At 39.3% G+C, this 23,510-nt stretch overlaps 1 protein-coding gene across 6 annotated transcripts in view; it reads right to left on the bottom strand.

The window, feature by feature from the left end:
• Positions 1-23,510, bottom strand: part of NLN (neurolysin) — a 104,146-nt gene that overhangs the window by 49,940 nt on the left and 30,696 nt on the right. For 4 of the 6 annotated variants that reach the window (XM_054487531.2, XM_054487532.2, XM_054487533.2 and 1 more), the window contains 2 exons: positions 20,372-20,631; positions 16,073-16,221 (listed from right to left, as the gene is read on the bottom strand). In XM_054487531.2, coding sequence (XP_054343506.1) covers positions 16,073-16,221; positions 20,372-20,631 — 409 coding nt within the window. The remainder of the gene's footprint in view (positions 1-16,072; positions 16,222-20,371; positions 20,632-23,510) is intronic. The other 2 variants (XM_063664852.1, XM_063664851.1) reach the window with 2 other exon arrangements.

Raw genomic sequence — 23,510 nt, 5'->3', positions numbered from 1 at the left:
ATATTGAGTTTCTTAATTTCCCCCAAACCCTCCCCGCCTTCTGTCTCATGACTCTTTTTCTTCACAAGAACTTTATATTTTCTGTTTCTAAAATATGTAAATAAAAAATTATTTCAGTGGGATTTTCTGTATTATACAAAGGAGAAATTACAATGCCGTTAAAAGAACTATGGAGATTAAGATAGTATATTTCTCTGAATATCATTAAAAAATGAATTCAGGGCTGGGCACAGTGGCTCACGCCTATAATCCCAACACTGTGGGAAGCTGAGGTGGGTGGATCAGTTGAGCTCAGTTCACCAGCCTGGGAAACATGGCGAAACCTCGTCTCTACAACAACTAAAAAATACAAAAATTAGCTGGAGATGGTGGTGCGTGCTTGTAGTCTTAGCTACCTGGGAGGCTGAGGTGGGAGGATTGCTTGGGCCCAGGAGGCAGAGGTTGCAGTGAGCCAAGATTGAGCTACTGCACTCCAGCCTGGGCAACAGAGTGACAACCTGTTGCAGGAAAAAAAAAAAAAAAAAAAAAAAATAGAATTCAGGGCTGGGTGTGGTGGCTTATCCCTGTAATCCCAGCAGTTTGGGAGGACAAGGCGGGAGGATCGCTTGAGCCCAGGTGGTTCAGGCTGCAGTGAGCCACGACTGTGCCACTGTACTCTGGCCGAGGTGACAGAGTGAGACCCCACCTCATTTAAAAAAAAAAAAAAAAAGAATTAGGAACTTTGAATTTGCTAAGGAATTATAATAGGATAACAGAGTATAGCCGAGTCTGGTGGCGTGTGCCTGTAGTCCCAGCTACTTGGGAGGCTGAGGTGGGAGAATCACTTGAGCCTGGGAGGCAGAGGTTGAAGTCAGCTGAGATCGCGTCACTACGGTCCAGCCTGGGTGACAGAGCCAGACCCTGTTTCTAAAACAAACAAACAAACAAACAAAAACCCAAAACCAAAAAACAAAAACCCAAACCAAAAAAATTAAACTAAAATAGAGAAATAACTAATTGTATTATATTTGTAATATAGTTCTTCTGCTCCCCCTTGCCCCCTGCCCCAGTCCATGACATTTACTATAAGGTTGCTATCTTACTACACGGTGAAGAACACATTCTTAGGTAGTTGTCTTCACTCCTGGGCTAGGGGGATACAGCCAGCACTGCTTGCTGACTACTAATTCAATATGCCATCGCAAGATTCACTGCTTCTGTGTGAGCCACAGCGTGAGGTTGCTGAAGTGAGGCATCACACTGCATGAAGATACATTTTCATTGGGGCTAGCTCAGTTCAACATACATTTACATTTACTGAGCTCCTATTTATTCCTGGCACTAAGGAAACAAAAAGGAATATTCTTGAAGAGCTTTAAGTCACATGAAGGAAAAGAAAGACATACTAATAGATAACATCAATATCACACAGCATGTTAAAAAATAGGTAAGTACTTGGAAAAAAGAGGGGCACAAAAGAAGGGTGCCTAGCCAATGAGGAAACTAAGCCAAGGTAGTTGATGCTTTATATCTGGATCCCTAGGCTTTTAAGACCCCAACAAACTTGTAAGTTTAGTAGTATTGATTATGACCAATGACTAGGCTTAAATATTTCAAAAATCAAGAAGACATGGAAAATAAAGGGAATTAAATTGTAAATGAATTTGGGATATCTTTTTTTTTTTTTTTTTTTTTTTGGTGGTTGTCATTGTTTTAAGGTACTGGTTCTTTTTAAACTTAATTTTAAAAATTTTATCTCTTTATTTATTTGAGACTGGGTTATGAGACTGGCTAATTTCTGTATTTTTGGTAGAGATGGGGTTTCGCCATGTTGCCCAGGCTGGTTTGGAACTTCTGGGCTCAGGCCATCCGCTCACCTTGGCCTCCCAAAGTGCTGGGATTTCAGGCATGAGCCACTATACCCGGTCAGTTCTGGTTCTTGTATTTTAATTTGGAGCTGGGTCTCCATGGATGGTCAAGTAGGAGAGATTACATAATGTTAAAAATCATATACTTAATCTTGTGACCTATTCATCTGCACTGTAACATTAAAGCTTTCCTATTTAAATCACTAATTGGTTAAGATGAATTGGCAAGACCAAAGCCTGCCGCTCTAAAAAAATAAATAAATAAACAATATTACAATAGATCACTGTACTTCTCAAATTTAGCTTGCATAATTCAGCCTCTATTTCATGAAACAATTCCTCTTGTGCATTTATTCCTTAGCAGGCCACTGGAATAGAATATGCCTGATTGTTTTGACATGAAGACACTGTACATTTTTCTCGCCAAAATGGCTGGAAAGAGCAGGTATGAAATCTTCTTTGATGTTTGTTGGCTTTTTAAAAGCCAACAATTGAGAAGCCCTTGTCAGAATTGGGAAATACTAATACCTGCAGTCATAATTGCTGGCTTCTGACACTTGGCCATTTTTTTAGCTTAAAAGGATGAGGAAGTCCTTGTTTTCACTGCTTTTTCTCTTTTTTTTTTCTTAGTGGAATTAAGGATACATTTAATGTATGTTAAATTTTTATGTGTAACCTGATATCTGCAAATGAATATAACTATATATGTAGTGAGGACAAATTAAATCCACCCTTCAACTTATAAAATAGGACATTAATAATACCATTGCATTTACTTATGCAACAGGTAACCTGTGCAAAAAATAACTACTCTCTTGAATTTTGATAAACATTTTTTCCAGTTTTACCACTTATATATTGTACAGTTTTGCTTCTTTTTGAGCTTTATAAAGTATCATATTGTATGCAGTATTCTGCGGTTTCTTTCCTCCACTTTTACTAAGATTCAACTATATTGTTCCATGTTGTTATGCTTATTTATTTTAATGCTATAAAATATTCCATTGCATAAATGTGCCACAATTTATAGATCCATTTTCTTGCTGATGGGAATCTGGGTTGTTATGAACACTTGTTCAATACTACCTTGCACAAATGCAAAGGTATCTCTAGGTAAATACTGAGGTGGGAGTGGGAGGATGTGCTAGGTTGTGGAGAATGTAAGCTCCAACTTTCTAATACTAAGTTTTTCTCCAACTTGGTGATGAATCAGTTATACTCTTAGAAGCAGTGCACAAACATTCTTGTTGATCCATATCCACAAAGATAACTTGGCATTGTTGGTTTTCTTAATCTTTGCCAATCTTGTGAATGAAGAATGGTGGGAACTCATTATGGTCTTCATTTGCATTTCTCTGATTACTAATAAAGTTGAACATCTTTTCATATATTTGATTGCTATGTGCGTTTCTGTTGAAATATTTCTTCATATCATTTGCCCATTTTTCTTTTTTTATTGTGTTTTTATATATATATTTTTTATTATTATCATACTTTAAGTTTTAGGGTACATGTGCACAATGTGCAGGTTAGTTACATATGTATACATGTGCCATGCTGGTGCGCTGCACCCACTAACTCATCCTCTAGCATTAGGTATATCTCCCAATGCTATCCCTCCCCTCTTCCCCTACCCCACAACAGTCCCCAGAGTGTGATGTTCCCCTTCCTGTGTCCATGTGTTCTCATTGTTCAATTCCCACCTATGAGTGAGAATATGTGGTGTTTGGTTTTTTGTTCTTGCGATAGTTTACTGAGAATGATGATTTCCAATTTCATCCATGTCCTTACAAAGGACATGAACTCATCATTTTTTATGGCTGCATAGTATTCCATGGTGTACATGTGCCACATTTTCTTAATCCAGTCTATCATTGTTGGACATTTGGGTTGGTTCCAAGTCTTTGCTATTGTGAATAATGCCGCAATAAACATACGTGTGCATGTGTCTTCATAGCAGCATGATTTATAGTCCTTTGGGTATATACCCAGTAATGGGATGGCTGGGTCAAATGGTATTTCTAGTTCTAGATCCCTGAGGAATCGCCACACTGACTTCCACAGTGGTTGAACTAGTTTACAGTCCCACCAACAGTGTAAAAGTGTTCCTTTTTCTCCACATCCTCTCCAGCACCTGTTGTTTCCTGACTTTTTAATGATTGCCATTCTAACTGGTGTGAGATGGTATCTCATTGTGGTTTTGATTTGCATTTCTCTGATGGCCAGTGATGGTGAGCATTTTTTCATGTGTTTTTGGCTGCATAAATGTCTTCTTTTGAGAAGTGTCTGTTCATGTCCTTCACCCACTTGTTGATGGGGTTGTTTGTTTTTTTCTTGTAAATTTGTTTGAGTTCATTGTAGATTCTGGATATTAGCCCTTTGTCAGATGAGTAGGTTACGAAAATTTTCTCCCATTTTGTAGGTTGCCTGTTCACTCTGATTGATGGTAGTTTCTTTTGCTGTGCAGAAGCTCTTGAGTTTAATTAGATCCCATTTGTCAATTTTGGCTTTTGTTGCCATTGTTTTTGGTGTTTTAGACATGAAGTCCTTGCCCATGCCTATGTCCTGAATGGTAATGCCTAGGTTTTCTTCTAGGGTTTTTATGGTTTTAGGTCTAACGTTTAAGTCTTTAATCCATCTTGAATTGATTTTTGTATAAGGTGTAAGGAAGGGATCCAGTTTCAGCTTTCTGCATATAGCTAGCCAGTTTTCCCAGCACCATTTATCAAATAGGGAATCCTTTCCCCATTCCTTGTTTTTCTCAGGTTTGTCAAAGATCAGATAGTCGTAGATATGTGGTGTTATTTCTGAGGGCTCTGTTCTGTTCCATTGATCTATATCTCTGTTTTGGTACCAGTACCATGCTGTTTTTGTAACTGTAGCCTTGTAGTATAGTTTGAAGTCAGGTAGTGTGATGCCTCCAGCTTTGTTCTTTTGGCTTAGGATTGACTTGGTGATGTGGGCTCTTTTTTGGTTCCATATGAACTTTAAAGTAGTTTTTTCCAATTCTGTGAAGAAAGTCATTGGTAGCTTGATGGGGATGGCATTGAATCTGTAAATTACCTTGGGCAGTATGGCCATTTTCACGATATTGATTCTTCCTACCCATGAGCATGGAATGTTCTTCCATTTGTTTGTATCCTCTTTTATTTCCTTGAGCAGTGGTTTGTAGTTCTCCTTGAAGAGGTCCTTCACGTCCCTTGTAAGTTGGATTCCTAGGTATTTTATCCTCTTTGAAGCAATTGTGCATGGGAGTTCACTCATGATTTGGCTCTCTGTTTGTCTGTTGTTGGTGTATAAGAATGCTTGTGATTTTTGTACACTGATTTTGTATCCTGAGACTTTGCTGAAGTTGCTTATCAGCTTAAGGAGATTTTGGGCTGAGACGATGGGGTTTTCTAGATATACAATCATGTTGTCTGCAAACAGGGACAATTTGACTTCCTCTTTTCCTAATTGAATACCCATTATTTCCTTCTCCTGCCTAATTGCCATGGCCAGAACTTCCAACACTATGTTGAATAGGAGTGGTGAGAGAGGGCATCCCTGTCTTGTGCCAGTTTTCAAAGGGAAGGCTTCCAGTTTTTGCCCATTCAGTATGATATTGGCTGTGGGTTTGTCATAGATAGCTCTTATTATTTTGAGATACGTCCCATCAATACCTAATTTATTGAGAATTTTTAGCATGAAGGGTTGTTGAACTTTGTCAAAGGGCTTTTCTGCATCTATTGAGATAATCATGTGGTTTTTGTCTTTGGTTCTGTTTATATGCTGGATTACATTTATTGATTTGCGTATATTGAACCAGCCTTGCATCCCAGGGATGAAGCCCACTTGATCATGGTGGATAATCTTTTTGATGTGCTGCTGGATTCGGTTTGCCAGTATTTTATTGAGGATTTTTGCATCAATGTTCATCAAGGATATTGGTCTAAAATTCTCTTTTTTGTTTGTGTCTCTGCCCGGCTTTGGTATCAGGATGATGCTGGCCTCATAAAATGAGTTAGGGAGGATTCCCTCTTTTTCTATTGATTGGAATAGTTTCAGAAGGAATGGTACCAGTTCCTCCTTGTACCTCTGGTAGAATTCAGCTGTGAACCCATCTGGTCCTGGACTCTTTTTGGTTGGTAAGCTATTGATTATTGCCACAATTTCAGCTCCTGTTATTGGTCTATTCAGAGATTCAACTTCTTCCTGGTTTAGTCTTGGGAGAGTGTACGTGTCGAGGAATTTATCAATTTCTTCTAGATTTTCTAGTTTATTTGCATAGAGGTGTTTGTAATATTCTCTGATGGTAGTTTGTATTTCTGTGGGATCGGTGGTGATATCCCCTTTATCATTTTCTATTGCATCTATTTGATTCTTCTCTCTCTTTTTCTTTATTAGTCCTGCTAGTGGTCTATCAATTTTGTTGATCCTTTCAAAAAACCAGCTCCTGGATTCATTAATTTTTTGAAGGGTTTTTTGTATCTCTATTTCCTTCAGTTCTGCTCTGATTTTAGTTATTTCTTGCCTTCTGCTAGCTTTTGAATGTGTTTGCTCTTGCTTTTCTAGTTCTTTTAATAGTGATGTTAGGGTGTCAATTTTGGATCTTTCCTGCTTTCTCTTGTGGGCATTTAGTGCTATAAATTTCCCTCTACACACTGCTTTGAATGCATCCCAGAGATTCTGGTATGCTGTGTCTTGGTTCTCATTGGTTTCAAAGAACATCTTTATTTCTGCCTTCATTTCGTTATGTACCCAGTAGTCATTCAGGAGCAGGTTGTTCAGTTTCCATGTAGTTGAGCGGTTTTGAGTGAGATTCTTAATCCTGAGTTCTAGCTTGATTGCACTGTGATCTGAGAGATAGTTTGTTATAATTTCTGTTCTTTTACATTTGCTGAGGAGAGCTTTACTTCCAAGTATGTGGTCAATTTTGGAATAAGTGTGGTGTGGTGCTGAAAAAAATGTATATTCTGTTGATTTGGGGTGGAGAGTTCTGTAGATGTCTATTAGGTCCACTTGGTGCAGAGCTGAGTTCAATTCCTGGGTATCCTTGTTGACTTCCTGTCTCGTTGATCTGTCTAATGTTGACAGTGGGGTGTTAAAGTCTCCCATTACTAATGTGTGGGAGTCTAAGTCTCTGTGTAGGTCACTCAGGACTTGCTTTATGAATCTGGGTGCTCCTGTATTGGGTGCATATATATTTAGGATAGTTAGCTCTTCTTGTTGAATTGATCCCTTTACCATTATGTAATGGCCTTCTTTGTCTCTTTTGATCTTTGTTGGTTTAAAGTCTATTTTATCAGAGACTAGGATTGCAACCCCTGCCTTTTTTTGCTTTCCATTTGCTTGGTAGATCTTCCTCCATGCTTTTATTTTGAGCCTATGTGTGTCTCTGCACGTGATATGGGTTTCCTGAATACAGCACACTGATGGGTCTTGACTCTTTATCCAATTTGCCAGTCTGTGTCTTTTAATTGGAGCATTTAGTCCATTTACATTTAAAGTTAATATCGTTATGTGTGAATTTGATTCTGTCATTACGATGTTAGCTGGTTATTTTGCTCGTTAGTTGATGCAATCTCTTCCTAGTCTCAATGGTCTTTACATTTTGGCATGATTTTGCAGTGGCTGTTACCGGCTGTGCCTTTCCATGTTTAGTGCTTCCTTCAGGAGCTCTTTTAGGGCAGGCCTGGTGGTGAGAAAATCTGTCAGCATTTGCTTGTCTGTAAAGGATTTTATTTCTCCTTCACTTATGAAGCTTAGTTTGGCTGGATATGAAATTCTGGGTTGAAAATTCTTTTCTTTAAGAATGTTGAACATTGGCCCCCACTCTCTTCTGGCTTGTAGAGTTTCTGCCGAGAGATCCGCTGTTAGTCTGATGGGCTTCCCTTTGAGGGTAACCCTACCTTTCTCTCTGGCTGCCCTTAACATTTTTTCCTTCATTTCAACTTTGGTGAATCTGACAATTACGTGTCTTGGAGTTGCTCTTCTCGAGGAGTATCTTTGTGGCGTTCTCTGTATTTCCTGAATCTGAATGTTGGCCTGCCTTGCTAGATTGGGGAAGTTCTCCTGGATAATATCCTGCAGAGTGTTTTCCAACTTGGTTCCATTCTCCCCGTCACTTTCAGGTACACCAATCAGACGCAGATTTGGTCTTTTCACATAGTCCCATATTTCTTGGAGGCTTTGCTCGTTTCTTTTTATTCTTTTTTCTCTAAACTTCCCTTCTCGCTTCATTTCATTCATTTCATCTTCCATTGCTGATACCCTTTCTTCCATTTGATCGCATCGGCTTCTGAGGCTTCTGCATTCTTCACGTAGTTCTCGAGCCTTGGTTTTCAGCTCCATCAGCTCCTTTAAGCACTTCTCTGTATTGGTTATTCTAGTTATACATTCTTCTAAATTTTTTTCAAAGTTTTCAACTTCTTTGCCTTTGGTTTGAATATCCTCCCGTAGCTCGGAGTAATTTGATCGTCTGAAGCCTTCTTCTCTCAGCTCGTCAAAGTCATTCTCCGTCTAGCTTTGTTCTGTTGTTGGTGAGGAACTGCGTTCCTTTGGAGGAGGAGAGGCACTCTGCTTTTTAGAGTTTCCAGTTTTTCTGCTCTGTTTTTTCCCCATCTTTGTGGTTTTATCTACTTTTGGTCTTTGATGATGGTGATGTACAGATGGGTTTTTGGTGTGGATGTCCTTTCTGTTTGTTAGTTTTCCTTCTACCAGACAGGACCCTCAGCTGCAGGTCTGTTGGAGTACCCGGCCGTGTGAGGTATCAGTCTGCCCCTGCTGGGGGGTGCCTCCCAGTTAGGCTGCTCGGGGGTCAGTCTGCCCGTTCTCAGATCTCCAGCTGCGTGCTGGGAGAACCACTGCTCTCTTCAAAGCTCAGATGGAAATGCAGAAATCACCCATCTTCTGCATCACTCACGCTGGGAGCTGTAGACCGGAGCTGTTCCTATTTGGCCATCTTGGCTCCCTCCTCCCATTTGCCCATTTTTCTACTGGGATGTTTCTTTGTTATTGATTATAGTAGTTCTTTATATATCCTAGAATTCATCACTGGTTTCATGTTTTGTAAATTTCTTTTCTCAGTATTTGAACTCTTCACTTTTCCTTATGAATAGAAGTTATATTAACATAGTCAAGTTTATTAGCCTTATATTTCATAGTTAGTACTTTTTGTGTCTTAATAAATATATCCCTGCCAAGATGTCATAAAGATATCTTCCTGTACAGACATCTATAAGCTTTAAGCTCTAGCCTTTTATGACTTTAATCCATTAGGAATTGCTTTTCAGTTGGTTGTCAGGAAGACATTCAATTTTATTTTATTTTTCCAAATGGGTAACTTATGTCCCAGCAATTACTGAAGGCCTATTTTCTGGATCTGACACTAACTGGTTTCTCACTTTAGTTTGATGAACATTTACTGAATGCTTGCTTTTTGTCAGCCACTCCGCCAGAGGTGCAAAATAGAATCAAACATGATACCTCCCTCCCTTGAAGGGTTTAACAAACAGTCTACATGGTTTTTGGCAAGCACTTACCCAACAGTGATGTGGCTCTTGGAAAGTTACTGTTTCTGAGCTTCAGTTTCTCCACTTACATTATAAAAAAGCCTACCTCATAAGATTGGAATCAAGGTTATATGAGTCATATTGCTATACAAATGTAAGGCAGTCTTAGTAGTCATACACTGGGAGGGAGAGGACCACAACACACTGGTTAGTCTTATCCTCTACTGTAATTTCTTCCATCCATTTAGTCAACAAATTATTTGTTTTGAAGGTTTTAAAATTTTTTTTTGTGGGTATATGTTAGGTGTATACATTTATGGGGCACATGAAATGTTTTGAGACAGGCAAGCCATATGTAATAATCACATCACAGAGAATGAGGTATCCCTTCCCTCAAGCATTTATCTTTTGTGTTACAAACAATCCAGTTATACTTTCTTATTTCCAAATGTACAATTAAGTCATTATTGACTATAGTCACCCTGTTGTGCCATCAAGTAGCAGGTCTTATTCATACTATTGTTTTTTCTTTTGGTTCCCATTAACCATCTCCACCTCCTCCCCTATTTTGAAGGTTTTGAAACATGACTGCCAATTAAACGATACTCCCCAGACTGAGATGTGGTGTCCCTTGAATCTGGGCAGAATGCAGTGACTTGTCAACCAATATGGTATGGCAGAAGTGATGTCATGTGACTTCCGTGACAGCACATAAGTGCAAAGTAGCTTCTATGTGGCTTGCAGGAACACTCATGTTGGAGCACTGAGTCTCATGAAAGAAGTCCTACCATCCTGATACCACCACACTGCAAGGAAGCCCAAATTAACCCACACAAATGGACCACATGGAGACACTCTGCGCTATGGACTGAACTATGCCCTTTCAAGTTCTTTTGTAGAAGCCCTATCCCCAATGTGGCTGTATTTGTAAATAGGCTTTCGGCAGGTAATTAAGGTTAAATGAGGTCAGAAGGGCGGTTCTTAATCTGACAGGACTGTGGCCTTTTAGGAAGAGAAGGAGAGTTCTCCCTGTCTCTCTCTCCCCTCACCTTCCTGTCCCCCACCTCCCAACCCGTGCCATGTGCACACACTGAGGAAAGGCCAGCAGGGAAGGGAAGGGGCCATTTGCAAGCCAGGAAGAGGGCTCTCACCAGAACCCAACCATGCTGGCACACTGATCTTGGACTTGCAGCCTCTACAACTGTGAAAAAGTTAATTTCTGTCATTTAAAGGATTCAGTCTATGGTATTTTTTTATGGCAGCCCAGTCTAACTAAAGACACTGATATCATTTGGCTGTGGCCCAACCAAATCTCATCTTGAATTGTAATCTGAATTTTAATCCCCACGTATTGAGGGAATGACATGGTAGGAGGTGATTGGATCATGTGGTCAGTTTCCCCCATGCTGTTCTCATGATGGTGAGTGAGTTCTCACAAGATCTGGTTGTTTTATAAATGTCTAATGCTTCCCCTGAGCTCACTCTCTCTCCTGCCACCATGTAAGATGTGCCTTGCTTCCTTCTGCCATGACTGTAAGTTCCTAAGGCCTCCCACCCATGAGGAATTGTGAGTCAATTAAACCTCTTTCTTTATAAATTACCTAGTCTCAGGTATTCTTTATAGCAGTGTGAGAATGGACTAATACAGAGAATTGGTACCAGGATAGTAGGGTACTCCTATAAAGACAAACTGAAAATGTAGAAGCGACTTTGAAACTGGGTCAGGGGCAGAGGCTGGAACAGTTTGGAGGGCTCAGAAGAAGACAGAAAGATGTGGGAAAGTTTGGAACTTCCTAGAGACTTATTGAATGGTTGTGACCAAAAATGCTGATAGTGATATGGACAATGAAGTCCAGGCTGAGGTGGTCTCAGATGAAGATGAGGAACTTATTGGAAACTGGAGTAAAGGTCACCCATGCTATGCTTTACCAAAAATACTGGGCACTTTGCACCTGCCCTAGAGATTTGTGGAACTTTGAACTTGAGAGAGATGATTTAGGATATCTGGCAGAAGAAATTTCTAAGCAAAGCATTCAAGAGGTGGCCTGGATGCTCCTAACAGCATACAGCCATGTGTGTACACAAAGAGATGGTTTGAAATCGGGACTTATGTTTAAAGGAAAGACAGAGCATAAACATTTGAAAAATTTGCAGCCTGACCATGTGGTAGAAAAGAAAAACTCATTTTCTGGGGAGAAGTTCAAGCCAGCTGTAGAAATTTGCATAAGTAACAAGAGCCAAATGTTAGTGCCCAAGACAATGGGGAAAATGTCTCCAGGGCATGTCAGAGGTCTTCACAACAGCCCCTCCCATCACAGGCCTGGAGGCCTAGGAGAAAAAAAATGGTTTTGTGCCCCCCCTCCTCCCCCTGCTCTCTGCAGCCTCAGGACACAGTGCCCTGCATCCCAGTTGCTCCAGCTCCAGCTAGGCTAAAAGGGGCCAAGGTACAGCTCAGGCCATTGCTTCACAGGACGCAAGCCCCAAGCCTTGGTGGTTTCCACATGGTATTGGGCCTGTAGGTGTGCAGAAGACAAAAACTGAGCTTTGTGAACTTCCTAGATTTCAGAGGATGTATGGAAATGCCTGGATGTCCAGGCAGAAGTCTGCTGCGGGGGCAGAGACCTCACAGAGAACCTCGTTAGCGCAGTGGGGAAGGGAAATGTGGCACAGGAGCCCCCAAACAGAGTCCCCACTAGGGCACTGCCTAGTGGAGTTGTGAGAAGAGGGCTACTGCCCTCCAGATTCCAGAATGGTAGATCCACATGACAGCTTGCACCCTGCACCTGGAAAAGCTGCAGGCACTCAACATCAGCCTGTGAAAGCAGCTACAGGGGTTGTAACCTGAGACCAGAGGCAGGGCCACCCAAGGCCATGGGGGCCCACCCCTTGGATCAGTGTGCCCTGGATGTGAGACATGGAGTCAAAGGAGATTTTGGAGTTTTAAGATTTAATGACTGCCTGGCCAGGTTTTGGACTTGCATAGGTCCTGTGGCCTCTTTGTTTTGGCCAATTTCTCCCATTTGGAATATGAACATTTACCCAATGCCTGTACCCACACTGTGTCTTAGAAGTAACTAACTTGTCTTTGATTTTACAGACTCATAGGAGGAAGAGACTTGCCTTGTCTCAGAGGAAACTTTGGACTTGGACTTTTGAGTTAATGCTGGAATGAATTAAGACCATGGGGGACTGTTGGGGAGGCATGATTGGTTTTGAAATGTGAAAAGGACATGAGATTTGGGAGGGGCCGGGGGTGTAATAATAGTTTGGCTGTGTCCCTACCCAAATCTCATGTCGAATTGTAATCCAAATCGTAATTTCCACATATCAAGGGAGGGAGCTGGCGGGAACTGAATGGATCATGGGGTGGTTTCCCCTATGCTGTTCTCGTGATGGTGAGTGAGTTCTTACAAGATCTAATTGTTTGATAAGTGTCTGGTGCTTCCCCTGTGCTCTCTCTCCTGACACCATGTAAGACATGCCTTGCTTCCCCTTCACCTTATGCCATGACTGTAAGTTCCTAAGGCCTCCCAGCCATGTGGAACTGTGAGTCAATTAAACCTCTTTCTTTATAAATTACCCAGTCTCAGGTACTCTTTATAGCAGTGTGAAAATGGACAAATACAGACACCTTGAGACTACATGAATACAGACAGATGCCTGATTAGTTCCTACCTGCTTCAACCCAAGCCACCACTGCCTGAAACCAAATGTCAGACCCCAAGTCAGAACTGTCCAACTAATTCCTTTCTGAATTCTTGATCCATAGAAACTGTGAGAGAAAAGAAAATGACGGTTGCTATTTCAGGCCACTAAGATTTGGAGTAATATGTTATGCATCAATAGATAACTGGAGCCCTTATTGCATGAAGAATTATGAAAAGTAATTTCACTTTTCTATGTATTAATTTTAAGTGGAAAATAAAAAGAGCTAAAATAACATTTTATATCCAATTGGGATAACAGATTTGATTATTACATACGTTACTGGTGTCTTGGGAATATTATTCAGAGCATCCTAATTTTAGTAGAGCAGGCCTGAAATTGCTGACATCATATAAATTTAAGACCCTATTTATCCAGCTTAATGAGGCCTTTATGTGTGGATTTTTTTTTTTTTCTTTCTGAGACATGGTCTCACTCTGTGATTCAGGCTGGAGTACAGTGGCACAACCACTGCTCAGTGCAGTCTCAACCTCCTGGGCACAAGCAATCCTCCCACCTCAGCCTCCCGAGTAGCTGGGACTACAGGCACTCACCACCATGTTCAGCTAATTTTTCTATTTTTAATTAATTTATTTATTTTTAATTTTTTTGAGACGAAGTTTTGCTCTTGTTGCCCAGGCTGGAGCCCAACGGCACTGTCTCGGCTCACTGCAACCTCCACCTCCCGGGTTCAAGCAATTCTCATGCCTCAGCCTCCTGAGTAGCTGGGATTACAGGCGCCTGCCACCACACCTGGCTAATTTTTGTATATTTAGTAGAGATGGGGTTTCACCATGTTGACCAGGCTGGTCTTGAACTTCTGACCTCAGGTGATCCACCCGCCTTGGTCTCCCAAAGTGCTGAGATTACAGGCGTGAGCCACCGCACCTGGCCCCTATTTTTTATTTTTGTAGAGATGGGTTTTTGCCATGTTGCCCAAGCTGGTCTTGAACTCCTGAGCTCAAGTGATCTGCCTGCCTCAGCCTCACAAAGTGCTGGGATTACAGGCATGAGCCACCATGCCCAGCCATTAATGAAGGCTTTATATGCTATATCATGGCTATCCTATTTACCTTATAGTATCATAGAGAAAATAAATAAAATATTTGGATATCTGATTTTGCCCTTTAGGTACGAATAGGATAAGTTTTACCATTTATTAAAGTGTCCAACTCCAGCAGAGAACTAATACTGGTAATTCTAGGTTTTAAAAAAAATTGCCTAAATAAACATAACCATTTGTCATGGAAGGTGTTTAAAGGTAGGTAAATTCACCTAATGACCTTCAATGCAAAAACAAACACAATAGTTATTTTTTATTATCCTGATGTAGAGTTAGCAAATGCTGTAGAAGCCCCTAAAAAATGTTCACACAATAAAAATTATAGAAACCAAAATTACAGAACCAAATCTGAAATTACCTTAAATTGTTAAAATAAAGGCCTGAAATGAACCAGCTCAAATAAAGACACAAATCTGATGAACGCACTGGTGTCTATCAGGTCACTATAGTGTGCCAGTCTACTCTAGAGTCAGCAATTTGTTCCCAAGTTTAGTGGGATCAGTCCCAAAACTATAGAAAATTTATTTTATTTTAATTTTTGAGAAGGAGCCTAACTCTGTTACCCAGGCTGGAGTGCAGTGTCATGATCTCAGCTCACTGCAACCTCTGCCTCCTGGGTTCAAGTGATTCTCTTGCCTCAGCCTCTTGCCTCAGCCACCTGTATTCCCAGGTGCTTGCCACATGCCCGGCTAATTTTTGTATTTTTAGTAGAGATGGAGTTTCACCATGTTGGCCAGGCTGGTGTCAAATACACAAAATTTAAAAGTACTCTATCACAAAGAAATCTAAAGTGACAAACCTTTCATATCTTGATAACATTCATAAGAATCACAGAATGTGAAACAAAAACAAAAACATTATTCCAAATGAGAACTTAGAAATCATGATGAAAATAGGATTAATCAAAGGAAACTAGAAATTCTAGGAAAAATTGCAAATTACATAAAAAAAATAGAACAAGAAAGAAATGTAATTTGGGGATGAAATAAAATGAGGAGACTATAAAGGCCATGATTCAAATCACATCGAATAACTGTGGTCAAAAGGAGCAAGAAGAACAATTTAGCTAATGAAGAATAATCATAAAGTTATTTTCATAAGTTACTTTCACCATGAAGTTTATAGACCAAATGTGAATTATTATGAATTATATGATTATCAATTATAGGATGAAAAATGCTCGTCTGATATGAGAAAATAGACAGGATATACATCTTACACGTCTAAATCTTGATTACACATTGTATAATGAGTTACAAATTAAAATGCTATTTAATTTAAAATATTATATTCCAACTCTTGTCATGGTCTGCTAAAAAGGAAAAAAAATTGGGATTCCGCAGAAAGAAACATGCAAAATTAAACAAAAAAAAATGCCTGGAATTTTAAAACTGTTTTTTTTTCCCAAAAAAATTGCTGAAGTGTCATGAAAATAAAAATTGAAAGCTGCTAGGAGGCCAATCAACATTGGTAAAAAGATCAAAAACACCTGGACAGACCCACCTAGAACATTTATTATCGATAATTTCCCCAAGTCTTGAAAAATGTAAGGATGACAGTCAGGAATGACTCTGGCATACAGCATCAACAGTATGTCATCAATATTATGGTTCCAAAACCACAAGATATTTACAGATAAACAACTTGATTCCATTTGCTTCTAACTGATTTGGTCTAAGATAACCCTTACATGTAACCATCAAGTTCATAATGTCATTAAAAAGCCTTAACTTTACAAATGTTCACTCTTCTACCTTTGGTCTTTAAGTGAATGGAATTAGCAGCTCAACATAACCTCAACGATATAATTAACATTATGTAATGCTATATAATGCCCATTATGGTATTATAATCATTGGAAACAAAAGCTAAGAAAATCCAGTCAGTATGTTTTATTTATGACTGAAGGTTCTTTTTTGTTGTAGAGTTTTCCCCTCTTTAAAGGGATTAATAACACCACTTACCTGCAAACGAACAATCCTCTCAAATATATCTCCTCTCATGCTCATCTCAATATCAAAACGAGAAAGTCTTTTGTCTGCTTCTGTACTTGCTGCTCGTACCTCTTTGTCAGAGGATACGTGCTGGGGAAAGTCTAGCATGGTCCTTTCCACTGCAGATGGAGAAAAAAACTATCACCACACAACAGGACTTGTCAAATCAGTAGTAAGCCAAATACCTCATACCCAGATGAATGATCATGCCAATAAAAGTTTTTTTATTTTATACTTTCTGTAAAGGCTCCTAAGGCTACCAAGAAAAAGCATCTAATACAGGATTTGGCTGTTCCAGCTGGCATCGTTATGAACGGTAAGGATGTGAGCTGAGCACTTATCAAAGTACATTGGGGTACAATTTTTTTTTTTTTGAGACAGGGTCTTGCTTTGTCGCCCAGGCTGGAGCGCAGTGGTGCCATCACAGCTCACTACAGCCTCAACCTCCCAGGCTCAAGCAATCCTCCTGCCTCAGCAACCCCCTTCCCCAACACCACTGAGTATCTGGGACCACAGGCATGCACCACCACACTCAGTTAATTTTTATATTTTTTGTAGAGATGGAGTTTCGCCATATTTCCCAGGCTGGTCTCAAACTCCTGGGCTAAAGTGATCCTCCCACTTCAGCCTCCTAAAGTATTAGGATTACAGGCATGAATCACTGCATCTGGCCTGAGGGTGTAACTTATCAACTGGCAATGCAGGAAGAGAAAGACACAGTTCCTATACTGAGGCATCTTAGGATCTGGGATGGGAAAAGGGTACATAAAAAGATAAAGACTCCATAGAAAATCTAATCAAAGCAACGGACCCTACCCCAAATGCACACATACATAAAAACATTCAAAATTCCAGATAATTTCAGAGGATTCCCAGAAATCTAAGTGGACACATCCAACAAGTAGCTAGACATTGGAGACATTCCGTTAAATAATGATAATTTAGTTTGGTTTAATCTTCACATATTAAAGGTGGTTCTTGGGTTTTTCATCAATTTGTATTTTGACTTTAATTGGGTAAAAATCTCTGATGTCAGTGAAATAACCAATACTATAGAACAAAAATAAGTATGGTTTATAGTGATGGTTGTGCTATGCTGTGAAAATAAGTAAATTTTTATTTGATTAACTTCAGTATTGTGAAGGTATTATAAACAGTAAAATTTCCATATGATATATAGTAGACAGTAAAGCTATCCTTTATACAGCAAGAAATTATACAGTTAAACACTCGTATCAGTCCTCTTAAAACATTGTTACAAATAAAGCTATTAGAAATACCTGCCACAAATATCAGAATAAATCCATAAGGTATATTTTTGAAATATCAAATTATAAAATTATACTTTTAGGATTTAATATATAATTTTACGTCTGTCGGTTAAGGAAAGAATGGAATAGAAAATTTTGAAATTTAATACAGCACTTATTTAAGTGATACTGGTTAACTATATGGTTGCAATATGTTCACTTTTAAAAATTAGCTATAAAACGGTGGCTCACGCCCATAATCCCAGCACTCTGGGAGGCTGAGGCGGGTGGATCATCTGAGGTCAGGAGTTTGAGACAAGCCGGGCCAACATGGTGAAACCCTGTCTCTACTAAAAGTACAAAATTAGCTGAGCATGGTGGTGCATGCCTGTAATCCCAGCTACTCGGGAGGCTGAGGCAGGATAATTGATTGAACCTGGGAGGCGGAGGTTGCAGTGAGCCAAGATTGCATGACTGCACTCCAACCTAGGCAACAAGAGTGAAACTCCATCTCAAAAAATAATAATAATAATAAAATAAAATAAATTAGCTATGAAATATATTAAGAAGGAATAAAAACTGCTCATAAACTTATATAAGCAACATCAAATGCAGGAGCCTAAAATTAGAAACATATTCTTAAACAAACAAAGGTGCTGAAAGCCATTTCCTTCCTTACTTTGCCACAAAGACCTGGAACCAGATTTATGCTCTCACTGCCGAACTATAGACAATGCTGATGCCCAGTGCCTGACACTAGATAAAAAAGGTTTCAACAGCTACTGTGAGAGGCATAATGGACTCAGAGAATATGCCCAGATAAGAGAAAGTTAGTTTTTAAGAAATCTATTCCTAAACTCAAAAATTTCGATAATTAACCCACAAAAATAAATTTATAGAGGAGCAAGAACAAACATCACAAACTTGAAAGTATGCTGAAAAGATCTATTATTCAGAGAAAAACAATTTAAAGTAATTATTTTAAAAAGATTTTGTTTGAGCCAGCCATGGTGGCTCACATCTGTAAGCACAGTGCTTTGGGAGGCCAAGGCAGAAGGATCACTTGAGACAAGGAGTGGGCAACATACATGAGACCAGCCTGGGCAACATAGTGAGACCCCATCTCCACACAAAACGTAAAAATTAGCTGGGCATGGTGGCACTTGCCTGCAGTCCCAGCTACTCAGGAAGCTGAGGCAGAAGGATCTCTTGAACCCAAGAGTTCGAGGCTGCAGTGAGCTAGGATTGTGCCATAGCGCTCCAGCCTGGGTGACAGAGTGAGACTTTGTCTCAAATGCCTAAGTTATGGGTTGGTATACCATCTTGGCCACAAGTGATTGAAGAAGTGAGCACCTGAACCAAGGACAAAGCACATCCAGGATGGTACACGCACATGAAGTCGCCAGCTAGAAAAGCTGTACTGAATAGGGACTAACTCTATCCCTTTGACTTTGACTAATGAAGACAACCAGATCTTTTTATTCACGAGTTTAAATTCAAGACGTGTAATAAGATTGAGAAGCCATTAATGAAAGTGAAGCAGTTGGTAGTAGGAGCAGAAACTGAAACAAATGCTGAGATAAGAGAAAATAGCCAACAAATGCGGAGATAAGAGAAAATAGCCAACAAACGCTGAGATAAGAGAAAATACCCAAGTCCTTTTTACAGTGAAACATAGAGTAGAGAACTCTGGGTGATGAAGGGATAGTGGGGGCAAGGAGATGACCAGGTCACTAGGGCTATGCTGGATTCTGATGATCTTTCAAATTCCAAAATGCCCACGAATGTTTACAATATCCAGTTCTGCAGCTATCTTATATTCTCGTATGAAGCCTGGATATACAGCCAAAGTTTTCTGTCATAATTATTCTACAAAGTATGTCCAACCCTTAGAGGTAACCAAAGGGAATCTTCACTCCTTATAACTTGAAGGGTCTAATATGTTATAAAAATAACGTATGTAAGGGCAGAAAATACAGAAAATAGAGAAATACATAAAGAGGAAAGTAAAAATTAGCTATAAACCCATCACCTGATATATTAAACACTCTGATGATTAATCTTATGTGTTAACTTGGAGGGTGTTTTTGATGATATTAACATTAGAGTGATGAGCCTGAAGTAAAGCAGACTGCCCTCTATAATGTGGTAGCCAATATCCAATCAGTTTAGGGCCTAAAAGACTACCTGAACAAGGGAGAATCCTCCTGCAGTCTCCAGACTTCTGCACTACTGGCTCTTCTGGGCCTCTAGGCTACGGCCTTCGGACTGGAGCTGGAACATCAGCTCTCTTGGGTCGCAAGCCTACCAGCCCCAACTGAGATTCTGGACTTTCCAGACTCCTTAATCATGTAAGCCAATTCCCTGTAATCAATCTATCAATCAATCTCTCTCTCCCCACACATACATATGTTTATATATATATATATATTTACACACACACACACACACACCCCCTATAGGTTCAATTTCTCTGGAGAATCCTAACAAAACCATTGATAAAATTTATTTTCTTCTAGTTCTTCTGTGTCCTTTTCCCCATGTCATTAAATACGGCTTGTAATCCATGATTTTAATGGTTATACAGCATTACAGAGGATGGATGTTTCATAATTTATTTATCTAATCTATTAGTTGACATTTGGGAATTGTTTCTAAGCCTATGATATGACAAGAATACCTATTTATACATAAATTGATACATGAATTTTCCATATATATGATTATTTTCTTAGAATGAATGTCTAAGTGTGGAATTAATGAGCAAGGGTATGAATGTCTTAAAAGTTCTGATACATTGTCAAAATGCTCTCCAGAGAGCAGTGTAATCAGAGTGTACATTTTATAGCATCTTTGCCAACATAAACAATTTTAAAATCTTAGATAATTAAATTCTAAGCAATTAATTATTATGTAAAAATCAGTGCTTGTAAAACTGGAAAACTGAAAGAGAGAAAGCATGAAATGATTTAAGATGTCCACAAAGTGAAACACTGATATGCTTCTGCATCTGACCCACCTATATACTTTACTTCTATATCTGCCAGTGCCTGCAGACAGTTCTCATAAGTTACTTCCTCAATACCGAGCATTCCAACAGCATCGTACACCTGTTTGGTCTGCACAATGAGCTCCTCAGTTCTTGTTTTAATTTGCTCTGGTGAAAGATCCCATCTTAAAACATTTCTGCCAGTCACAGTATAGGAAGACATTGCCTGAAGAGGAGACATCACTTCTCTTCCTAATGTCATTCTGAGTAAAATCCTGGAACCACCAACTCTAAAAAGAATCAGAAAAAGAATAAGAATTACGGATTTCTGTTGGTCCAAAGTCAACATATGAATGTGCATTATAAAATTAAATTTTAAATTAAAAACAACCTTTTTAAAAAAACAAGCAAATACTCTCAGGTGAACACATATGCACAAAACTAAGTGCCCCTATATTTCCTATTTTTCTTGCATAATTACACAGTTTTAATGAAATTTGTATAATTCAAACACTGAATTGTTTGTGTAATTAAATCATATAGAAAAATAAAGTCAGGTGTTGGAACTATAATAATTCTCCTTTATAAATTAAATCAGTAATCTTCCCTCCCTCTTTTTTTAAGACAGGGTCTCATTCTGTTGCCCACGCTGGAGTGCAGTGATGTGATCATAGCTCATTGCAGCCTTGACCTCATGGACTCAAGTGTTTCTCCCACCCCAACCTCCCAAGTAGCTGAAACTACAGGGACATACCACCATACCGAGCTAATTTTTAAAAATTATTTGTAGAGATGAGGTCTCCCCATATTGCCCAGACTGGTCTCGAACTACTGAGCTCAAGCAATCCTCCTGCCTTGGCCTCACGAAGTACTGGGATTACAGGTGTGAGCCACTGCACCCAGCCAGTATCTTTTTTATTTTAATATTTTTCCAATGCTAACTTCCACCTACTATGTACATAGACTCGAAAAAACCTTGCAAGTTTAGCAAGGAAACATTTAAAAACTTCTCTTCTTATACTGAACACCAATTTTTTTAAACCAAAATTTCATGTAAATTAAGAATGACAATTTGAATTTAAGACTTGGAAAATAAACTCTGGGATAGCTATGCCATTATCCTAAAAGAAAAAAAGAAAAAAGAAATTGTTAAGAATAATGATACCAGTCTTTACTCCCTTAAAACATTCAAACTAGTAATACTGATGCCATGTTTCTCTCTCTGTCTATATACATATGCACATATATATAAGTATATATATTTTAGGGCTTACAAATAAAAATGTTATATTTAGTAGCTAACATTTATTGTCTGTTCAGGCATGGTTCAAAACACTTCCCATGTAGTAATTCACTCAGTCATCCAACAACCCTCTAAGTTATATACTGTGGTTAGTCTCATTTTACTGAAGAGAAAACTGAAACACAGAGAAATTAAGTAACTTGCCTAAAGCCACACAGCTAGTTGTAGGGTCACAGGTAGGATTAAAAGCCAGGCAGTATGGATCCAGAACCCATACTCTTAACCACTATGCTAAGCTTCATTTCTATTATCTTACAGGACCCCAAAACAACCTTATAAGGTAGGTAGGGCATTACTGTATTCTCTTCTAATAAAGCAATTGAAGCCTCAGAAAGACTAAGTGACTTGTTTAAAGTCATTCACCCAGCTAATATTTACAAGCATGTACTGTATCTAGTTACGTGACAGGCAATGTGGATAAATGGCAAATTGTCCTAGACCCTGACATTCTAATACAGTAGAAAGGACAAATGGATAAATATGCAATTATACTACACTGAGATGAGTGTTATGACAAGGGTAAGCAGAGAGAACTCCAAATGAAGGGAACCCCATTCTGGTCTTGGGGCAGTGGGAATGTGTCAAGAAAGATTTTCTAGAAAGAGCAACTAGCAAACCAACATTTGAACAATGTGTAGGAATTATCCAAAGGTAATGCCATAAGGGGAGAGAAGGCTGAAAAGGTAAGTAAGGTCATTTAGCAAATGAAGAGCCTTGGGAATCATCAGAACATCCAACCTTGGCCAGGCACCGTGGCTCATGCCTATAATCCCAACATTTTGAGAGGCTGAGGCAGGCAGATTGCTTAAGGTCCAGGGTTCAAGACCAGCCTGGGCAAAACAGTGAAACGTTGTCTCTACGAAACATTAAAACAGCAATGACAACAACAAAAAACTCCCCCAAACATCCAATCTTATTCTGAAGGCAATTCGAGAGCCATAGAAAATTTTTAATCAGGTGAGAGATAACAGATTTGTGTTTTAGAGAAATCACTCAAATTATAATGAGTTGAAAGGTTTGTAAAAGAGATCATTCAAGAGAGAAGTTGTTCTTGGAGCTACTGGGGCTCATGATTAAAGTATACAAAACTAGGAAATAGGAGGAATCGGAATGATTTAAAATATATTCAGGAGTTTGATACAAAAGGACTTGGTACTGAATGGATGGAGGCAGTGGAGGTGAGAGAGTCAAGAGAGTCAAGGAAAAGGAGGCTTTTTGGGGGAAAAAAGAGAAACTCGATTTTGGACATGGCAAGTTTGAAGTGGCTACAGAACATGTAAGAGGAATTCATTAATATTAGGTGGTAATTGTACTTATAGGAGTACTCAAGGGAGTTTGCAGATGAGAAGAGAAAAGCATTGGGGCCCTAACTCTAATATGATCACTGAGGTAGAAGGAACATTAGGCCAAGATGGGTTCTAGGAACTTGTGACAACTAAGCAGTGAAAACAGTACCAAACATACAGATGTTGAGAAAAACTGAAAAGTCTTTGCTGAATACAGCAGCGGAATGCCATTCATGACTCTGGCAAAACCAGTGTCAGGGGAGCAGCAGGGGTACAGGTCAGACTACTATGATGGAGGAATAAGGAAGAGGTGAAGAACTGGAGAGAGTGTGCACCTAGGCAATTCTCTGTGGATTTGGCCGTGGAAATAAGGAGAGCTAACGCAGTGTAGCTAAAACAGGCTGAGGCACAGAATAGATACATTTTTCACATAGGAGAGACCTAAATACTGACCTCTTCAACTTACTCTCCACAAGAACTCATGTCCACATACTAGTTGATGCTTACAACTCGAAGCTGCCAGGCTATTTTCTAATACATTTTCACATTTCTTCTTCCACCAGTTGAGTTATATACTAAC

The sequence above is a fragment of the Pongo pygmaeus genome, chromosome 4 (assembly GCF_028885625.2).
Source record: "Pongo pygmaeus isolate AG05252 chromosome 4, NHGRI_mPonPyg2-v2.0_pri, whole genome shotgun sequence".
NCBI lineage: Eukaryota > Metazoa > Chordata > Mammalia > Primates > Hominidae > Pongo > Pongo pygmaeus.
This window is presented reverse-complemented; position numbering and strand designations above follow the sequence as displayed.